This window comes from Limulus polyphemus, unplaced genomic scaffold (assembly GCF_000517525.1).
Source record: "Limulus polyphemus unplaced genomic scaffold, Limulus_polyphemus-2.1.2 Scaffold6164, whole genome shotgun sequence".
Taxonomy (NCBI): Eukaryota; Metazoa; Arthropoda; class Merostomata; order Xiphosura; family Limulidae; genus Limulus; species Limulus polyphemus.
This window is the reverse complement of record NW_013671774.1, coordinates 29,529-49,250: the sequence shown is the minus strand read 5'-3', so window position 1 is coordinate 49,250 and position 19,722 is coordinate 29,529. Positions and strand designations below refer to the sequence as shown.

The window sequence follows — 19,722 nt, the reverse complement described above, 5'->3', positions numbered from 1 at the left end:
AATAATGATGATACTTATAATAATGATGGTACTTATAATAATGATGATACTTATAATAATGACGGTACTTATAATAATGATGATACTTATAATAATGACGGTACTTATAATAATGACGATACTTATAATAATGACGGTACTTATAATAATGATGATACTTATACTAATGATGATACTTATAATAATGACGGTACTTATAATAATGACGGTACTTATAATAATGATGATACTTATAATAATCACGGTACTTATTATAATGATGATACTTATAATAATGATGATACGTATAATAATGATGGTACTTATAATAATGATGGTACTTATAATAACGATGATACTTATAATAATGACGGTACTTATAATAATGATGATACGTATAATAATGATGGTACTTATAATAATGCATCGGAAAGTATTCTTTTAAAATATATTACGTCAGTAGGTACTAATGAATTTACTATTTCAGTCAGTTTTCAATTTGTGAATAAAGTACGAAATTTAAATTTTTAAAATAGTTTGTACTGTACTAGCTCAGAGATTAAATCATTATTCACAAACAAACCTTAGAACTAAACTTGTTTTAGTTCTTAACCTGCTTTATAATCAGGAAAACCAAAATCGATTTTCTAAAAAAGTAATTAGAAAGTTTTTGTACTTAGCTATAAAACAGTCACATTTTATGTTTAATCAAAAGATGAATGATCAGATAGGAGTTGATATTAAAACCAGTATTAGCTAATCTGTTCCTATGTCATTAGTTACGAAAAACGTTGGATAAATGAGTGCTCGAAAATATCCAAACCTATTTATTATAAAAGATAGGTAGATGATATTTTTATTGTCTTCAAATAGAAAAAACCTGCCATTGAAGTATCCTTCATTTTTTTTGTTATGAATTCTGATCATTTCATAATTCAAAGGTATTCACATTAGGCCAAGGCCCTCACATAGTATTTAATGGTACCATGTCAAGCGTGAGATTAAATCAGTTATAATTTAAAAGCCCGAATGCTTAGCTTAGGCCCATTTATAGTTAAAATAGCACTTACAATTTTAAGTGTGGTGGTAAAAGAATATACTGGCTTTTTGATTCAAAACCGGTTTCCTACCCAATACGGTCATGTTTTCCAAAATTCCCTTTGATGTTGCTCCAACCCGGTGTCTCATCGGTAAGTCTGAGGGCTTATAACGCTAAAAAGCGGGTTTTGATACTTGCGGTGGATAGAGCACAGATAGTCCACTGTGTAGTTTCGTGCTTAACAAGAATAAAAACAACAAAAAAGCAAACCCTTTTACGTTGGCCTTGCATAAATATATTAAAAAGGCTATGCGTCGGAATTACATTATAACCTTCCATCCAGTGCAATGCAACACCATTAAAATATCCTAGTCGTAGATCCTACATATCACAAATTACGCCAAGGGCATTTGAATTAATAAATCACTAGTATTCTGCAATCTGTCAATTTTATCTTTAAAATTAAAAAAAAATGTTCAATCTTAAGCCTGACTTAAAAATTCAAAGTAATTTTATCTGTGGATAATTAAGTTGATAATCTTTTTAAGATATTTTCGCACTTTGTATGATCACATACCAATATGGTAAAATTACTGGTCGGATGATAACTCTTTGAGTTCAGAGCTTCAGTACATTTAACATCTGTCAACTGAGTCAACTCACTGTTTTCTGAATTATCTTTTTATTTCGATGTATAATAAAGGAACAAGAATGAGCCATTGTGCTGTTTTAATTGAATGAATCTTCCTTGCAGAGACTGAACACTGAACAGTAGTGTGAAGAATAATATAACTTATTTTGAACTTTTGCACTGGTGTGAATTGGTTCATTACTACTCTCATATTCAGAAACTTTTAATATTAAGTTCTTTTGTTTTTGACGACTTTCAGTCACTGGTTAAAAATTTTCACCAAACTCCATCGCTTCGATAAGTTTTACATTTTCCAGAATCTTTGAAAATCCCTTATCAGAAATAATACTTATTTAGAGAATCGCAGAGACAAGTCAAAGTGAGGAGTATGTTGTGTTTTACTCGCTATTTTCACCCAATTAAACGATTCACGAGACAACACAGAAATCTAAAGACTGGAAAATGAGCTTCACATTCTGTAAGTTTCAATAAACGTCTCGATTTCTGCTAGGGCTAACAAAGCAAGCATTCTACACCTCTGTTACTTGGTTACAAATAACGACTACAGCTTCAAGTCTATTCTCTTATCGAATGTTTGACAGTGGATTGACACTTAATGTAATTACAAAATTCTTGAATACATCCAAATTCCCATATGCGTGTGCCGTCTCCCTCCTCTCCCAAAGAGAAATACACGTTAACTAAAGACACAGCTTCAAGACAGGTCGTTGTAGTGCCATTAACAACAATACTGTGTGATTAACACAAATGTTTTGACACAATAAAATGTTTTTCTGATTCTTCCCTTACTGTCTTCTGTTTTCTGCGATTTCTACTGCCTCAAATTTTGTGATTAAAAATTTTGGTTAGAGTAATTTAAAAATAATAACTAAAATATTCTACTTTCTTTGCCCTTCTACGTTGCCCACTCAAACAGGGAAGAAAACTGTCGTCTACATCAGTCACACAACTCACACAGTCACATCTATGTTTATAACAAATAATAAGCACTTATGAAACCATCTATCTATATAGTAAAGGAAGGATTTTTCACGACATTACTTTATTTTCATGCTGCCCGTGAGACATTCACCTCATGCACCTACGCGTAAATTTAGACCCTGGAACTTGTTATCTAATCTTGCCAGTTGTTTTTTGTAATGCCTTGTTCGTCTGTGTCGCTTAGCAACAAAACTATGGCCTTATATTGCTGTGTTAAGTATGTATGTAATACTTTGAACGTTCACGATGGCTAGCTTAAATTACACTTTTTTTATATATCGTTCTACGTTTTAGTTTGTGCGTATACTTAGCTTGAGGTAAACATTTCGAAGTTCTTGAAGAATTTTAAAAAGATCTAAGTTAGAGGTCAGTGACCATAATTCGCATTCCTTATTACGTTTTACTGAATATTTTCGGTTTTGTTATTACTTTTTTTTAGATAAAAAATCTTTTTTTTCCACAAACTTATTGCCATTAGTCTTAAATAATGATGGTACTTGAAATTATTTTTTAGGTTTAAATTTTGTGATAGAATTTTTATAATAAGCCTTGGGCATATTGGTTTTGGGTGCTTCATCTTTTTTCGGCGTTTAAACCATATTTTTTAGGTTATGTGATGGCATGGGTTTTAAAAGCCTGGATTTTTAAAAAGAAAAAAAAATACTAGATATGTAAAAGTATTCTTCTATGTTATTAGAAAATTATAAGGTATTTGTATTTCGATTTCATAATTTTTTCAAACTTGAGTTACTTGACCTCCCCATTTTTTTTTCTGCGGGCGCCCTTGTATGATGTAATTAGAAAAATACGTCCTGATACATGCATAATATCGATGGATTTGTGAAATCTTCCACTTACAACGAAGCCACTGGAGTAAGACAATTTCATGAAATAGAAAAATCGTGTATAATTTAACAATGTCTGCTGAAACGTTATGGATCAAGGTTTGGGTGATAAGATTGTGTTAGTGAATTGTTTATTTGTAATTAAGCACAAAGCTACACAATGGGCTATCTGTGCTCTGCCCACCACGGGTATCGAAACCCGGATTCTAGCGTTGTAAGTCCGCAGACATACCGCTGTGTTACTGGGGGGCGTGTTAGTGAAGCCTTGGTCTCCTACTGCCTAGAGTTGTTTATTACAATCCCGGATAACTGGAGCTACATGCATGGAATGAAGACGTAATTTTAACATATCATAATTTTAATCAATCTAATGTATATTGAAGCCACTGCCTATTTTTTAGAAACCCATTAAAGATTTGTTAAAAATTAAAAATCTCAAGTTATAAAGAATGACATCATTAAAATATTTGGCATGCCAATAAATTAATGATCTATTAACGTCATACCTATAAAATGTAATCAGAGGACGCCAATTTTTTAACAAACAGATTTCAAGGTAAGAAACAAAAAGATTTTCATATCTTTTGTAATTTAGGGCATTTTATGAATGTTAAATTTTGTAGTGTAAAATGCAGTCCCCCGGTGGGACAGCGGTAAGTCTTCGAATTTACAACGTTAATATCAGGAGTTCGATTCCCCTAATGTGGCTTTGCTATAATAAAAAACACACATAAGCACGATATGTGCAACGTATGATTGTTTTTCTTTTATGATTAAAGGGAAGTTTGTTGAAAAATCTTGCTGAAGGAAGGAAGGTGGCACCGGTCACTCTTACCTTTAACAAAAAATCAACTTTCCTATAACTGGTACTTGCTTGCATGGGTGGGCAAAATAAGTGTTTGCCTATGGAGGAAAAATGCAGGGTCGGCGAATATTTGTAATTTATGGCAAACTCTGCCTTGATGCGACACTGCCGATCCTAATCCCGGATGAAGAAAGAAGGTAGGGCGAGGGGCCGGTAACCTCTCTCTGTAAAACACATACTACTACAGAAATCGTCAAGAACGATATTGCTTTCTATCCGTTGTGCCGAGGAAACGATACACGTGAGAAAATTGGTGTCTATATGACAACAGGTGATCGAAGTCTCAAGGAAGTCTCCTGCTTAAAAAATCGAATCCTCCATGCCAAAAGTACCATCTCCATTGCCGCATGGCGACAAAAGCTCACGTGGAAAAAATGTATTGAGGAAGACATCTGCGAAAGAACTATCACGTGGGATGAAATGGAAAATATGGCGCTGGATGGAAGAATGTGTCGTCAATGGACGGCCCAGTGTGTCAGGTGATAAATGATGGACTAAGTTCTAAGTAAGTAAGTATTTATGGCAAAATTACTGGGGCTACTTGCCAACGTTCCTAATTTTGAACTACTGATTAGAGGGAAGACAGCCAATCAACAGCACTTCACCGTCCACCATCAACGCTAAAGGATTGACTATTATTCTTTCAACGTATCCGCTACCCACAGCTTAAAATGGGTAAAAGTCAAGTCCAGTTCGCCAGGTCAAAAGTCCAGAGTTCTACCACAGCGCAAGTCTGCGCTCTGGGGTACAGTGAAAAGTAGTTATAGACTATTGAAAACTGAAAATTAAAGCTTAAACAATGCGTAAAAGAAAGAAAGAGAAGAAAATCATATGGGGAAATAAAATAACATAAATAAAGTATAAAGTTGAGAGAAAGAAAGGCATTGGTTAAAACAAGTCATGAAAAAATTTACAAGTGTCCGTAATGTCAAAACAATAGAGAGACATTGCATTACATTTATTTCAATATGCCAATGCTTATATTTTCTGAGCCGCGGTCGGAGTTTCATTATTTTTATTAGACTTACCCCACCTCTCACAAAATGGCGGGTTGGAGTTTTGTAAAAAAAAATAAATTAGATTTTTCCAAAAAATAAATAATTTCTGCTAAGAACGTCTAAGCTTTTATGGGCTTCCTGTTCGGAGAAATACTATTTGTGGGTATGTGATAACAAACCTTTTAATGATATTTTCAACACAACAAATCTTACCTATCAAATTACCAAAATATCCTTACGGTTGGTTGTTCGTCTAATGTGTGTGATGTAAAAAACTAGTTAACTTGATCTCATATTAAGACTTCTTTTTTTATAGCTTTAACGTAATACTTACAATTTAGAACTGGCAACATCAATACAAGCAAAATAATGGAAGAACGAACAGCTTTCATACATTTTGATCTTAGAAATTCAGGAAATACTGAGAATAGGTCTAATTATTCAAAATCTTTAAGATTATATTTTCATCCGAATAGTAAAAAGAAAGTTTCAGGTGGAGGCTTATTGATGTTCAGTGACGGATTAAGGGTGGCTTGGGCTCCAGGCGGTAGGAAAGAACCCTCCCCCTCCTTCCCATCATAGATATATTGATCTCTAGCGAACTGGGTCAACTTCACTGTCAAAATCATAATGTTAAGCATATACATACATAGCCTTGTAACACTGGATACAATATAGATAAACACAAAACGTGTGCAAACACATTTTATTCACTCATGAATGATCATGAAGACAACTTGATTAGAGCCTGCATGTACCTGTATAAAGCTAAAATTGTCTTTTTCTGGCTATATTGTAACTGAACTCGTCAATGAGTTTCGAAAAGTTTAGTTTTCAAAGTATGTCACATTCTATGTTCATTATAAACAGACTGTTCATTTAGCTTTATACTATTATTTTCCTGTGTTCACTTTTCATTGTTTTTAATTTCGAAAACGATCGTCGCAGTTTGATACCATCATAGACAAGTATATTCCAAGCACTATTTCAACATTAGGAAATATTTGGATAAGAGCGTGTCTATGAAAGGGCCGAAATAGCTTCATATCTTGCCGACCACCGAGTTTCAAAAAGTTATTTGGCAACACACAGTCCTAAAGGTTTCAACTTGTCGCAAAGCCATTGCCAGCGATGTGTTAATTCCAATAGAAATGTGTATAACGTTTGTAATGTATAGACGAATCTTACAACTGTAGGGTAACACTCAGCACTGATTTTTTCAACCAAGTTTAATGAGTGAGCTGCACACGGTATATACGGTACAAAATGGTTTCTGTCATGGATGATAGTTTGAACACCAATATATTTTATACTCATGTTGGAAGCATTATCGTAAGACTGGCCGCGACAAATGTTTTTATATCAGTACCATTCTCCTCTAGCCCCCCATGGCACAGCGATCTGTCTGTGGACTTATACCAGATTTCGATACCCGTGGTGGTCAGAGCACAGATAACCCTTTGTGTAGCTTTGTAATAACAAATAACAACAACCATTCTCCTTAAATTTGGCCAGTATCATTTCAGCTATGTTTTGACCAGTATCATTTCAGCTATGTTTTGACCAATATCATTTCAGCTATGTTTTGACCAGTATCATTTCAGCTGTGTTTTGGACAGTATCATTTCAGCTATGTTTTGGCCAGTATCATTTCAGCTATGTTTTGGCCAGTACCATTTCAACTATGTTTTGACCAGTATCATTTCAGCTATGTTTTTACCAGTATCATTTCAACTATGTTTTGACCACTATGGTCTAATATCGGTAAGAACTCCAGGGATCTTTTTCCAGACCAGTGTGTAAAACATAACAAACTACAAAGGTGAGTTGATCAGAATGCATGATATCTGGTGTTGAATTGACAGAGAGGGAATAAAATTTAGCAGATTTTAATTCCTTGACAATTTCCTGAAGTACATTGTCCCCCATAAGACGCATTAGTTCTTAATAAATAGTTGAGGATAGATATGACGTGTGTTTCTTGCCTTTGTTGACGAAGAGCTTGATGTGTTCAGCAATCAACGGGTCATTCTCTGCTAGAAGTTCCAGTATTCCAAGATAGTTACCGTTGTGTGTAGCCACAATGATTTCGTCTTTACCTTGCAACGCAAGTCCTTGCTCATAGAGAAATTTAATCACCCTGTGTAGCTCCTTACGTCAGTAATCACGGTCATTTTAGAACTGGGATACAACTTTATTGCATACAGCCAATACCTGATTGTCTTGTACACATTTGCTATCATGGCCTTTCGGTGAATTTTGCTATTCTCAGAGATGAAATCATTACAACCCCGTGTTTACAGCCATTTTCTTTTGCACAAAGGTTACATGCAAAGCAGTATAACTTCCCATCAGATGGTGAATAGCAAAGCCATTTGCGTTCAATATGCTCTCCTGTCAGTGTGTGCACACGTGAGAATAAATCTTTCAAATAGTATCGGCAATAACATTCTCCACCTTGAACTACACCCCGAGTTTTGAAAATTTCCATCACAGTGTCGACAATTCTTACAACCATTCCCAATCCAAATGTTTTTCAATTATTTAGGTATGTTGTTCTTCCATAGGCCAATGTCATTCACAAATTGTGGCTGTCTGTCTTTCGATTCGAGATCTTTATCACAGTCCAGTTCAATGGCCCGGCATGGCCAGGTGGTTTTGGCGCTCGACTCGCAATCTGAGGGTCGTGGGTTCGAATCCCCGTCACACCAAACATGCTCGCCCTTTCAGCCGTGGGGGCGTTATGATGTATGGTCAATTCCACTATTCGTTGGTAAAAGAGTAGCCCAAGAGTTGGCGGTGGGTGGTGATGACTAGCTGCTAAATTAGGGACGGCTTGCGCAGATAGCCCTCGTGTAGCTTTGCGCGAAATTCAAAACAAACAAACAATGTCACGCATGTCACGACGTTATAATGACTTAACATTCAAAAATTAATTAAACTACATTCTTATAATGGTATACCAATAAATATAGAATAAAACATAGCTAATTGTCCATATTTTAATAGTGAATAATTTTTATGTTCTTAATTTTATAACGCAATCTTCAAAACAATCCTGAATTTTTGTGACATTTTCTCTCTAGGTATTCCCTTCTTTCTAATTTACTTATCACTCCTCTATGAAGTACAAAATTTAACTTAAATTGCTTATTTTAATATTGCCATCGCCCAAGCAAATGTTTATAGCCTTCAATATTATTTGATTCCAGAGCTATCAAATAGAAAATCGGACTCTTTTTGCCACACCCACCTGTAACTTCATCTCTTTCAGAATTTGCTAATAGTTCTCTTTGGCTTTTAATACTATATTATTTATAGCCAATAGAAAGCCAAGGCTTCCTTTTATCAAATGGCATATTATTTTACACTGTTTTCTCTATTTAGTATAAACAAATGTAGTTTCATTTTACAATATGAAGCCATTCTAGAAAGAAAAAAGGGGTAATTTAGATTTATTCCGACCATTTTTTTGGTGGTTACGAGGTCAGCCATATTGACCAGACCTGTATGGAGTTAGGGTAGAGGAAATGACACACCACATATGAAGTTTTACCGATAACAGATATATTAAATTTACTCAGGAGGTTTTAAAGATTACACAATTGAAATCTGAGATTTTTGAGACGAAGAAAAGTATTTTAAATCTTAATATAAATATTACTCTACACTCGGACTAGTAAAAAAAAACTATATATATATATTGTTTGTTTGTTTGGAATTAAGCACAAAGCTACACATTGGGCTATCTGTGCTCTGCTCACCACGGATATCGAAACCCGGTTTCTAGCGTTCTAAGTCCGCAGACATGCCGCTGTGCCACTGGGGGGTGGGATATATATTCATAGAAAAATCTTTAGTAAAAATGCTTAATTAAAAGACTGATTAAACATCTGCCAAGTTTTGTGAAAATACACATACTATATTAAAAGTTATAGTATTAAAACTATGTACTAGTACAAAATGTTCACGTGGTCGGTCCCTTGGGCCGAGCCCATATTGAGAGAGTTAATATAATAATATATTTATAAATTTCATCTGATTTATATATATATTTTTTTCGTTTCTATACTGCCCCCCCCCCTTCCAGACCATGAGCCCTTGGCGGTCGCCCAAACCGCCCAAGCGTTAATCCGTCACTGACCGAGTGATAGATACTTCAGTTCCTAGTAGAGATGGTAAAATATACAGAAGAGTCCGTGCCGAAATGAACACTTTACCCATTGGATGATACATTTGTTATTGATAAATAATAAACAGAATGAAATCCGTTTTTTTTCTTCTGCTATATCCAATTTCCGAGATATCAGTGAACTAGAACACAGCTTACCGAGTGGCTGGTTTTTCAGTAGGACTAGAGGCGACGTAGCAACGGACGTAGTATCTGACACCACAAGTATCTTTCGTTTCAAGTCCATGAGGTATCATGGTCACAGATACAGGCGACGCACATGGTAACTGAAAGGTAAAGAAGCAAGTGGAAAAATACACAAATGATACTAGACTAGAAGAACAGCTTTAACTAACTATTTTTGCTAAAATGGATCTTATTTGAACTCTTACTGAATTTAGAATAATTGTTATTTGAACTCCTATTGTAATTGTTAATTAAAATTGTACCAAACTTGATGTAATTGTTAGTTGAACTCTTAATGAAGTTAATCTAATTGTTAATTAAACATTTTATCGAAATCAATTGCTAAACTTGCCATTTACCACTGGTTTATGTGGAACTTTGTAACGTTGAAACAGTTTTCACAATTTTAAACATATTCTACACTTGCTGCATTTCAAGAAAGTAATAAGTTGATTACATGGATTAAACACACATTAATTTTGATATATTTTATTGTTATTACATTTATACCTAAATATCTTTATATCTTTATATTGTATGCCTTCTTTGTTTAATGGTATTTGCACAGTTGTGAACCTTCATATATAGATATACATGATAAGTACCTGCTAATCCTCTGAAGATACTTGATCCTTATCATATTACCTTCTTAGATCTCGTACTCATTAATGCCTTTAGCATACTGAACTTTCTCGTGGTTCGCAAGCATGCTCAAACAAGGTATATCACATTTGATGTATCTGCAGAATTTCACACGAATTATGGGTTCATTAAATTTTGTAAGAACAACGTACCAGATCCTTTGATGGCTACGATTACGCAGTATTGGCAGACACCGAAATTTTCAATTTACCAGCTTCTGTATAGGACGGTAAGATTAATTTTAGACCAAACAAATCTTGACAAATCTTTCTCAAGAAAACAGTAGCTGATTTCGAGGTGTGGCTAGAAACTTGTGACTTTTTGGAATTGTTAGTTTTTGTCAGCCTCAAATCCTTGCGTATTATCGTGTTAAGTTCACGAGGAAACATGTTTAGATGACTGCAATGGCTTTTGGGTCAGAGGGTTCACTCTCCATACGTTTCTCCTAAATGCTCTGTTGTCTAAATTTTTCTGCTACCATAATATACCTCGGAGGCTTTGTTCTTCCAAATTATTATATTTTTGGTTCTACATAGTTTCACAATCTCAGTATGCGAATATTCTTTCTCATTTTCACCCCCCCCCCAAGAAAAACAATTACCTATGGCAGCATTTCACTATGAAAAGTTTGCCGTGAATCAAATATATGGGAATTCAACACGTCGCTCATGGCGTACGGGTCGCACTCGTATCGAGATAACATTATATATATATATATTTGTAAATAACTTTTTTTATAACTTGTGATTAAACCTCTCTGCAGGCTCTATTATTATCTTCCCCCACATTTAATAAGAAGAAAATTTTGAACGTTTTACAAATTTATACCTAAATTAACTAAAGAAACACTGCAAACTGGTTATTTGTTACGTTGTGTGACGACTGTATAAAATGATTCCTTTTCAATATAAATTTGCTATTGAGAAAAAAACAACAACGATAATTAGAATACGTCGTTACGTTCTTTAAGGACATTTACTACAATTCTTTAAATTTGACTAGGGATTGTAACATTTCTCTTATTTTTTATATTTATCTTAAAATATGGTTTCAATTAAAAGTACACAGTTTTGTTTAAACCTCAACTGAACACACGACAGAACTGAGCTTGTTAAGTAAGTTATGAGAATAATGATTTAAATAGGATACTATGATGACGTACCTACTTTATATTTATACAGACAAAGATAATAATATTATTATGAGCAATTTCTTAATATTTAACGTTTTTATTCCACAATATTGACATTTGAATTAAAAAATATTATTTCAAAAATCACACAAATATACCCCATATATTGAACAATGTTAGTGACAATACTATATTTATATTGTTTATTATACAATATAAATTATACTGATTGCTAAATTAAAGTTGTTGCTATAAAGATGATCTATTATGTTTGTGTGTCTCTGTGTGCTAGCATCCATCTCTCAGAGTTGGTTGGCTCGATTACAGTAATTATTTATATGTTAACTGGAAACTGACCAGCGGTGTACTTGGCTAACTTGTTTTAGGATTTCTGCCCAAGAAGGGGGATAAAAACACCATAAAATAGGGGACGTTTCCACATTTTTTTAAATAGATTTTTGGCTTTCAATTTAAAGACTCAAGTACTTACTCAGTTTAAACGAGTCGGTTATTACCTTCCATAAAACAGGGTATACAGTTAGCATCTAATGAGGTCATTAGGAACTTAATAATAAGAGAAAGAAGGGGAACTTTATATAACATTGTCCTTTATACAGTTTTTACTTCTTTAACGGGTACCCTCAACTAGTTATTATGAAAATAAAGTACTAATTTTACTTTTAAGTTTTTTGTAAAGAAAAGTTACAAATAACAAACAAAAGAAGCACAGTTTAAGGGGAGAAAGACGTCACAGTTGAATGGAACTTACTTCAAACTGAAAAGGTAAAGCATCTGCTCCCAGTTTCTTCAGAAGCTTCTCGTGTAGCCAACCATTGGCTGTTCCTAGCTGTTCAGATTTGTCGCCAGTGGACGAGGAAGGACCAGCAACACGAGGATATATTTGTTTGTGTGTCAGATACAACTCCCGACAAAAGGTCATTCCAAGAATTTCGTCTTCTTCTCGACCATAACGAAATATTGCAACGACTCCTACGTAGACATTTTTATCTTTTACAGATGATTGGTCAAAAAGGATAATTCCCTCTGTTGAATTGATGAAGAAGTAAAAGTCTCATGTAAATAATATCAGTGAACTCAGAGCTGATACACATTAGTCATCATTATAGATGTATATTATACCTTTTATTTAGAATATGCGACTCTATATGTAACAATGTATTTTAATAAACAAATAACTATTTACAAGGATTAATCCAACTGACGAAACAATGCATTATAATCTCTATAAACAAGAACGAAGGAATATTATCTTTAATTAGCTATGCTCATTATTGTGTTGCTTTTAGTTTTGAACTAAGTATATAGTTTGGTCTGGTCAGAAGTTAATACTATTTATACTTAACAATAATTAAACATTGCACAACAGTTAACAACAATTAAACATTGCACAACAGTTAAAAATAATTAAACATTGCACAACAGTTAACAATAATTAAACATTGCACAACAGTTAACAATAATTAAACATTGCACAACAGTTAACAATAATTAAACATTGCACATTTCTATATTTTAGAATATTAATATCAAAACCATTTCCACATAAACTTCAAAAACATTTCCAATCTAAATTAAAGTTTTTAGTTAAGACATCGACTTTTATACCTCAGATTTTATAGTTCACTCTACACTTTTATTTTAAATGAAATTAAATACAGGAAATAGAATATAAAGTAATTGGTTTGTTTCACATTACATCTAACAGCTTCTCATTTTTTTCATCGTTATCGAACTCATTAAAAGAACACTATTGAAGATTCAGAGAATGGTCTTCTTATTAGAAAACGACATGTTGTGTAAACAATTCGAAATATTGAATTTTGAGACAAACGTTTTACTAAAACTTTTAGATAGATAACTAGGTTTGAAATTGGCGTTAGGCATGGTTTTCAATTAGAACAATGGCTTGGTTTGTTTTAAATTTCGTGCAAAGCTATACTCTAGCCGTCCCTAATTTAGCAGTGATAAACTATAGGGAAGACAGCTAGTCACCCATCGCCAACTCTTGGGCTACTCTTTTATCAACGAGTAGCGGGATTAACCGTCACATTATAACATCCCCACGGCTGAAAGGGCGAGCATGTTCGGTGTAAGGGATTCGAATCCGCGATCCTCAGATTGCGAGTCGAGAGCTCTAATCACTAGGCCATGCCAGGCCTCACAACAACAACAGCACCAGAATAAATGGACGAAAATCAACACTTCCATCATGTTTATTCGAAGATATAATGATTGTTCTATTATTGCACCCTCTCTATCGCGATTCTTTACAGTAAGTGTCTGCGACTTGTTGGAGATAAATTTCAACAATAACCAAACAGAACACAGTTCACTTGTTTTTTTAAAAAAATATTAAAACAAGTCAAACTTATGTACAAGTATTCGTTACACAATTGGTTACCACAGTTGAATCCAGAGCTTTAAGCAATTCTCTTTTACGTCAAAAGTTCACATAGGTTGGTTGGTTCAGTTACTTTAGAACCTAATTGACAAGACGAATTATTCTTCTCTTCTCTATTATTACAATACAATCTGCGATTATTACACTTTAAAAGTCGCCAATATGCACTCTTTATGGCTAAACTTACGATCATCCAGTCTATATTTATCTATTTTTTTTTGTGTGTGACTAATTTTTCGACACAAACGGTTCGTGTAATATGACGTCGATTCACAACAAATGATGCGTAATCAGTTACGTAAGGAAACTTGCCATAACTATTGCTTCTAAAAATAACTTACTTTATCATTCGCACAATATAAACTAAATAATACTCTCATATTAAACTTAAAATGAATAGTGTGTATATCTAATAACAGTGCCCATCACCAACTCTTGGGCTACCCTTGTCTAACAGAACAGTGGAATTTGGCAGCCACTTTTATATAGCGCCCACGTGGTCCAAAAGTGCAAAGAAAGCGTGTTTGTACGAGAATGGGGGGAAAGTACTTTGAAGACGATGACCGGAAATGACGTTGTCTCAACCAAATAAAATACTATTGACAAAACGATCATGTTTAACTTACAAAACCATGGTACTTTCAGTTAGTTGTTGAAAATCAAACTTTAAAGTTTTTTTTTGTTTTTTTTTCAAATGGTTATGTGATCTTTCATCTGATAACTTCAAAGTCAAGGTGTTGTCTGAGATAGTAGGTTGTGGGAGCTTTCATCTAATAACTTCAAAGTCAAGGTGTTTTCTGAGATAATGGGTTGTGGGAGCTTTCATTTAATTAATCTCAGACTCAAAGTGTTGTATAACTACAATTTGAAAGTATTAATACTTTTTCTATTAGTTTGGCCACGCAACTTGGGAAACTTGTACAATTGTAATTGAAATGGTTACTTTTGGGTTTATTAATTTTGGAATCACGTTGATGGTACTATTTTTTTAATATTCTGAAAAGAAAACACTTAAAAATAAGTATATCAGTTAAAACTGATAAAATATAATTGAAATTTAATATTGTTCTGTCTAGGTTCTGTATGTTTAATGTTTTTGAGTGTGTTTTTTTATAATTTCAAAAGTTGTTATGTCTTGCTCATCAAAGACAAGATAATTGTAATTAGTATTAGAAAAGTAAAACTGAGAAATGTTTATAGCAAATAAAAATGGTCCGTTTCATTTCCATAAAATACTTAAGCCAATTTGTATTTTTGTTTTCTCGTTTTGTTGTTAAGCACAAAGTTACACAATGGTAGTCCAGTGTGTGCGCTGCCCATTGCAGGTATCGAAACCCAATTTTTAGCATACTAGTTCTCAGACTTACACCTGAGCTCCCAACTTTTATTAGAATTGCAATCTTCGACTGTTTTGCTTATACTTTTGCATACGTTTATTGACAACATTGTGTTATCAATACATGTATTAATTATTTCATTATTATCTCATAATCTTATATTTATTTTTCCGAAACTGAGATTAGATCCTCTCCATTATCTAGATCTTTACAGAACAAACCAGTCTTATATTTTTGTTTGTTAATCAAATCTTTAGCTATTTTTCGTTTTCATTAAACTCATTTTTAAAATATGGCTTATGATTTTTCGTGTAAAACTTCTGGAAGGTTCTTTAATTTCTATTTTTCTTGTAAAGGCCCATTTTAGTTTTTTTAGGGTAATACTTTGATATTGCTTTATTCGCTGCATCGACAATACTATTACTAATCAAAATACTGTATGAAGTTAACTATTCTTCAGTACAGCAAATAAGAAATTTTGATTTTAAAGTTTCTTTTCAAGGATTTCATTATAAACATCTCCATTAACTTCTTCAATTTTACATTTAATTTTCTTGTTACTATTATCTATATCTTCAAAAAATCACAAAAACACAAACAGGAAGATAGCAACTATTTTCGTTTGATCAAATAAATCTACATTGCTATAACATTTAGGAATTGTAAAAATGAGATCAATAATATTAGTTTCACCTATAGATTTGTTTGGTGTCTTTAAAAAGTCCTAAACTGTGTATTTTTAAATGATTGAACCACTGAATGAATGATCACCTTTATTGTTATCAGTTTCAACACACAAGTTTATTGTTTGAATCACCAATTACTATTAAACTGAGATGATAATTTATTAAATATTCCAGCATTTGATAATTAGTTGATATTCTTGGTGAAATAGAAATAGTACCTTTATCTGTAATAGTTACATAAATATCAATAACTAATTATTTTATTGTTATATGAATAAATGTCAGTAATAGATTTAATGCCATCTTTAATGAGCGTAATCAGTCCTAAAGTATGTTTACTTAGACCTACACCTTTTATATAATTGTTATACCTTGCAACATAACTTTGTTTTCCAATTCATCAAAGAAATGCAACTTACATTAAAAATATAACTTAATATTCGTAAACAACTTTGGCTGTTTATTTAGTATGCTATATTGTATATTTATAGACATTATCTCTCCATTATGCACATGTTTACGTTCAGTTAAGGGACCGGTGTTGTACAGTTTTTGTTTTATTTATTTTTTACAAACACACTGTGGATCTAAAAGGATTGAAATTAATTCAAGATAGAGTCAAACACATCCTTAACGATGCCACCTACTTTTGTTTTACAATCCCTTTGTTTAATTAAAACTTCAGCCAGAACTAAGGTAAATCTATGCACACTTAACGTCAACTACAGCTTGTTCCATTTCATCCTCAGTCACTGATGAACACAGAGAGGAGGAAGTGCTTAAGCCTCTGACCTGATGCCCAGGAGTGCCCTTTTCTCGGATATAAAAGTATTGCCATGCAAAGATAGAAAACTGCCATTTTTTTCTCATGAGTCCTTGCCCTTTTAATGTTATCTGCACATTACCGACTTTAATAATGATAGTTTTGTTTGATATTGTGTTACTCTGGCACTCCAATGTTTTGTTGGTGTTTCTTTGTATTCAACTTGTTCTTTTGTGGTATATATATATAGATCATTTTTTAACGTTAGCATGGTGATTTCTTTTTCAGTTGATTCGTTTAGTGTATTTTCTTGTGATCTGATCCTTCGGATACAATTACGTGTTTAAATATAATATATCTCCCAAAGATAGCAGACCTACAGTTTTGATGGTGTGCGTGGTCTCTCAGACAGAACCTTACGTTAAAACATAATAACCACGTAGTTCTAAGGGAGATCAGATATCTCGGAGACATCTGTTTATCCAAACTGAACAAACAAACAACTTACATATCTGATGCCGATTGATATAATAACTTATTGTACGAGCTTGACTATATTAAACCGGTGGACTAACACAAGAGTGTTTGCAACCCAGTTGTTCAGCTGTAAACATTAAAATTTGATGTTATATTCCTGCATTGGACACAGAACAGCTGCTCATTGTGCACTAAATAGAAACAAGGGTGTTTTTTAAAAGTTAAACATTCATAGATGTATTAACTGTCGTCTAGGATGGATCAAAGTTGTCTTTGATGAAACCTGGTTCATACTTCCAGTCCCAATTGTATTAGAAAATCATGGTGTTGATGTTTAAACTCTTACAAACATGAGATTATTGGAAAATTATAACTATGAATGATTGGGTTTTATTAGGATTTCTATCAACAATTTCAGTAGAAGACACGAGGTAAGAAAAGTGTTCGTTTGTTTTAGCGCAAAGAAACAAAATTGGCTACCTGCACTTTATCTACCACGGGGGAGTCGAATCTCGGATTTTAGTGTTGTAAGTCCGTAAAGTTACCGCTGAACCTTTTGGAGACTTGCAAGAAAAATATACGGATTTAGGTACGTCTTATTAATTACATTTGTAAATTATAATGTAACAAAACAACAACAACGAAGAAAACTAACAGATCATTATTGAATTCAGACATTTTTTTTTGTTTGTTTGCGATATTTGAGATATCTGCACAAGCTGTCTATAATTTCGAAATTATAGGCTAGATAGAAGGCAACTAGTCAGCAGCACCCGTCGTCATCTCTTGGCCTACACTATCAGAATATTGTGATTTGACAGTTATTCTTATAACGCACCCAGGGCCCCAAAGTGCGAAGCGCAGTTTTCCGGTCACGCGACGAGAACCATGGGTCGTATGATTCATACTCCCGAACGCTAATCTTAGGACTATTCTAACCAGAAAATAATACAATATATAATTTTATAAGTATCTACAATAGAAAAACATACATATCGATAACATGACTAATCGTTGAAGATTAAAGTTTTTTTGCTGCTATTGGTTATTCTGGTAAAGACGATGTACACATGAATCATGGTGAAAATGAAAGTGTGCTATGAAAAACTTTCAACATGTGATCCTATCTAGCTGACCACTGGATCCTAGTTCCATCAATAATTTTTGAGATTAGTTTAAACACAACGTGTATTGCAAGGTATCATTATTGAGTACAGCTGCAAAATAATATTAAATAATGCAGTAAAGACGTGCAAGCGCTCGAGGTAACATTCTGAGGTTCAAAACAATCCATGTAAAGATAATGTGTAAACGTATTAACAAAAACAAGACCATATAATTATATCTACGCCAGAACATATCTATGGACCATATAATTATATATACGCCAGAACATATCTATGAATCATATAATTATGTTTACGCCAGGATATATCTATGAACCATATAATTATGTTTACGCCAGGATATATCTATAGACCATATAATTAGGTTTACGCCAGAACATATCTATGAACCATATAATTATGTTTACGCCAGGATATATGTATATGAACCATATAATTATGTTTACGCCAGGATATATTTATGAACCATATAATTATGTTTACGCGAGAACATACCTATGGACCATATAATTATGTTTACGCCAGGATATATCTATGGACCATATAATTATGTTTACGCCAGGATATATCTATGGACCATATAATTATGTTTACGCCAGGATATATTTATGAACCATATAATTATGTTCACGCCAGGATATATTTATGAACAAGATAATTATGTTTACGCCAGGGAAAAAATAAAACAGGAGAAAGATTTATTATAGAATTAAATGACATCAAGTGGAGAATCGAAAGTTCGTTTTGATTAGGCAATAGAAATTTAAACTTACCAATGGGGTCACAATGTGTAAAATGATCCACAAACTCTCTTTTTCCTAGGTAGATGGTGACCTGTGAAAACGACAGATTGTATAAACATATATTTCAAAAACACATCTTCCTACCAGATTAATAACGTGTAATGAAAATTGATGACAGATGAATAATACACTGCACAAAACAGTTGAATAATGGAAACTTATAACAGTTGTGGCAAACCAAAACAGTTATTATAAAATAATGCCAGTCACCCAGGTCGAACTGACAGGTGAATAATACACTGCACAAAACAGTTGAATAATGGAAACTTATAACAGTTGTGGCAAACCAAAACAGTTATTATAAAATAATGTCAATCACCCAGGTCGAACTGACAGGTGAATAATACACTACACAAAACAGTTAAATAACAGAAACTTATAACATTTGTGGCAAACCAAAACAGTTATTATAAAATAATGTCAATCACCCAGGTCGAACTGACAGGTGAATAATACACTACACAAAACAGTTAAATAACAGAAACTTATAACATTTGTGGCAAACCAAAACAGTTATTATAAAATAATGTCAATCACCCAGGTCCAACTGACAGGTGAATAATACACTACACAAAACAGTTAAATAACAGAAACTTATAACATTTGTGGCAAACCAA

At 33.2% G+C, this 19,722-nt stretch overlaps 1 protein-coding gene across 1 annotated transcript in view; it reads right to left on the bottom strand.

The window, feature by feature from the left end:
* The window catches only part of LOC106473428 (arrestin, lateral eye-like), a gene marked incomplete at its 3' end in the record, with an annotated part of 34,908 nt that overhangs the window by 4,603 nt on the left and 10,583 nt on the right, over positions 1-19,722 (bottom strand). Inside the window, exons 2-4 of the mRNA XM_013934109.1 lie at positions 19,076-19,136; positions 12,260-12,534; positions 9,690-9,817 (exon numbers count right to left, since the gene is read on the bottom strand). Coding sequence (XP_013789563.1) covers positions 9,690-9,817; positions 12,260-12,534; positions 19,076-19,136 — 464 coding nt within the window. The remainder of the gene's footprint in view (positions 1-9,689; positions 9,818-12,259; positions 12,535-19,075; positions 19,137-19,722) is intronic.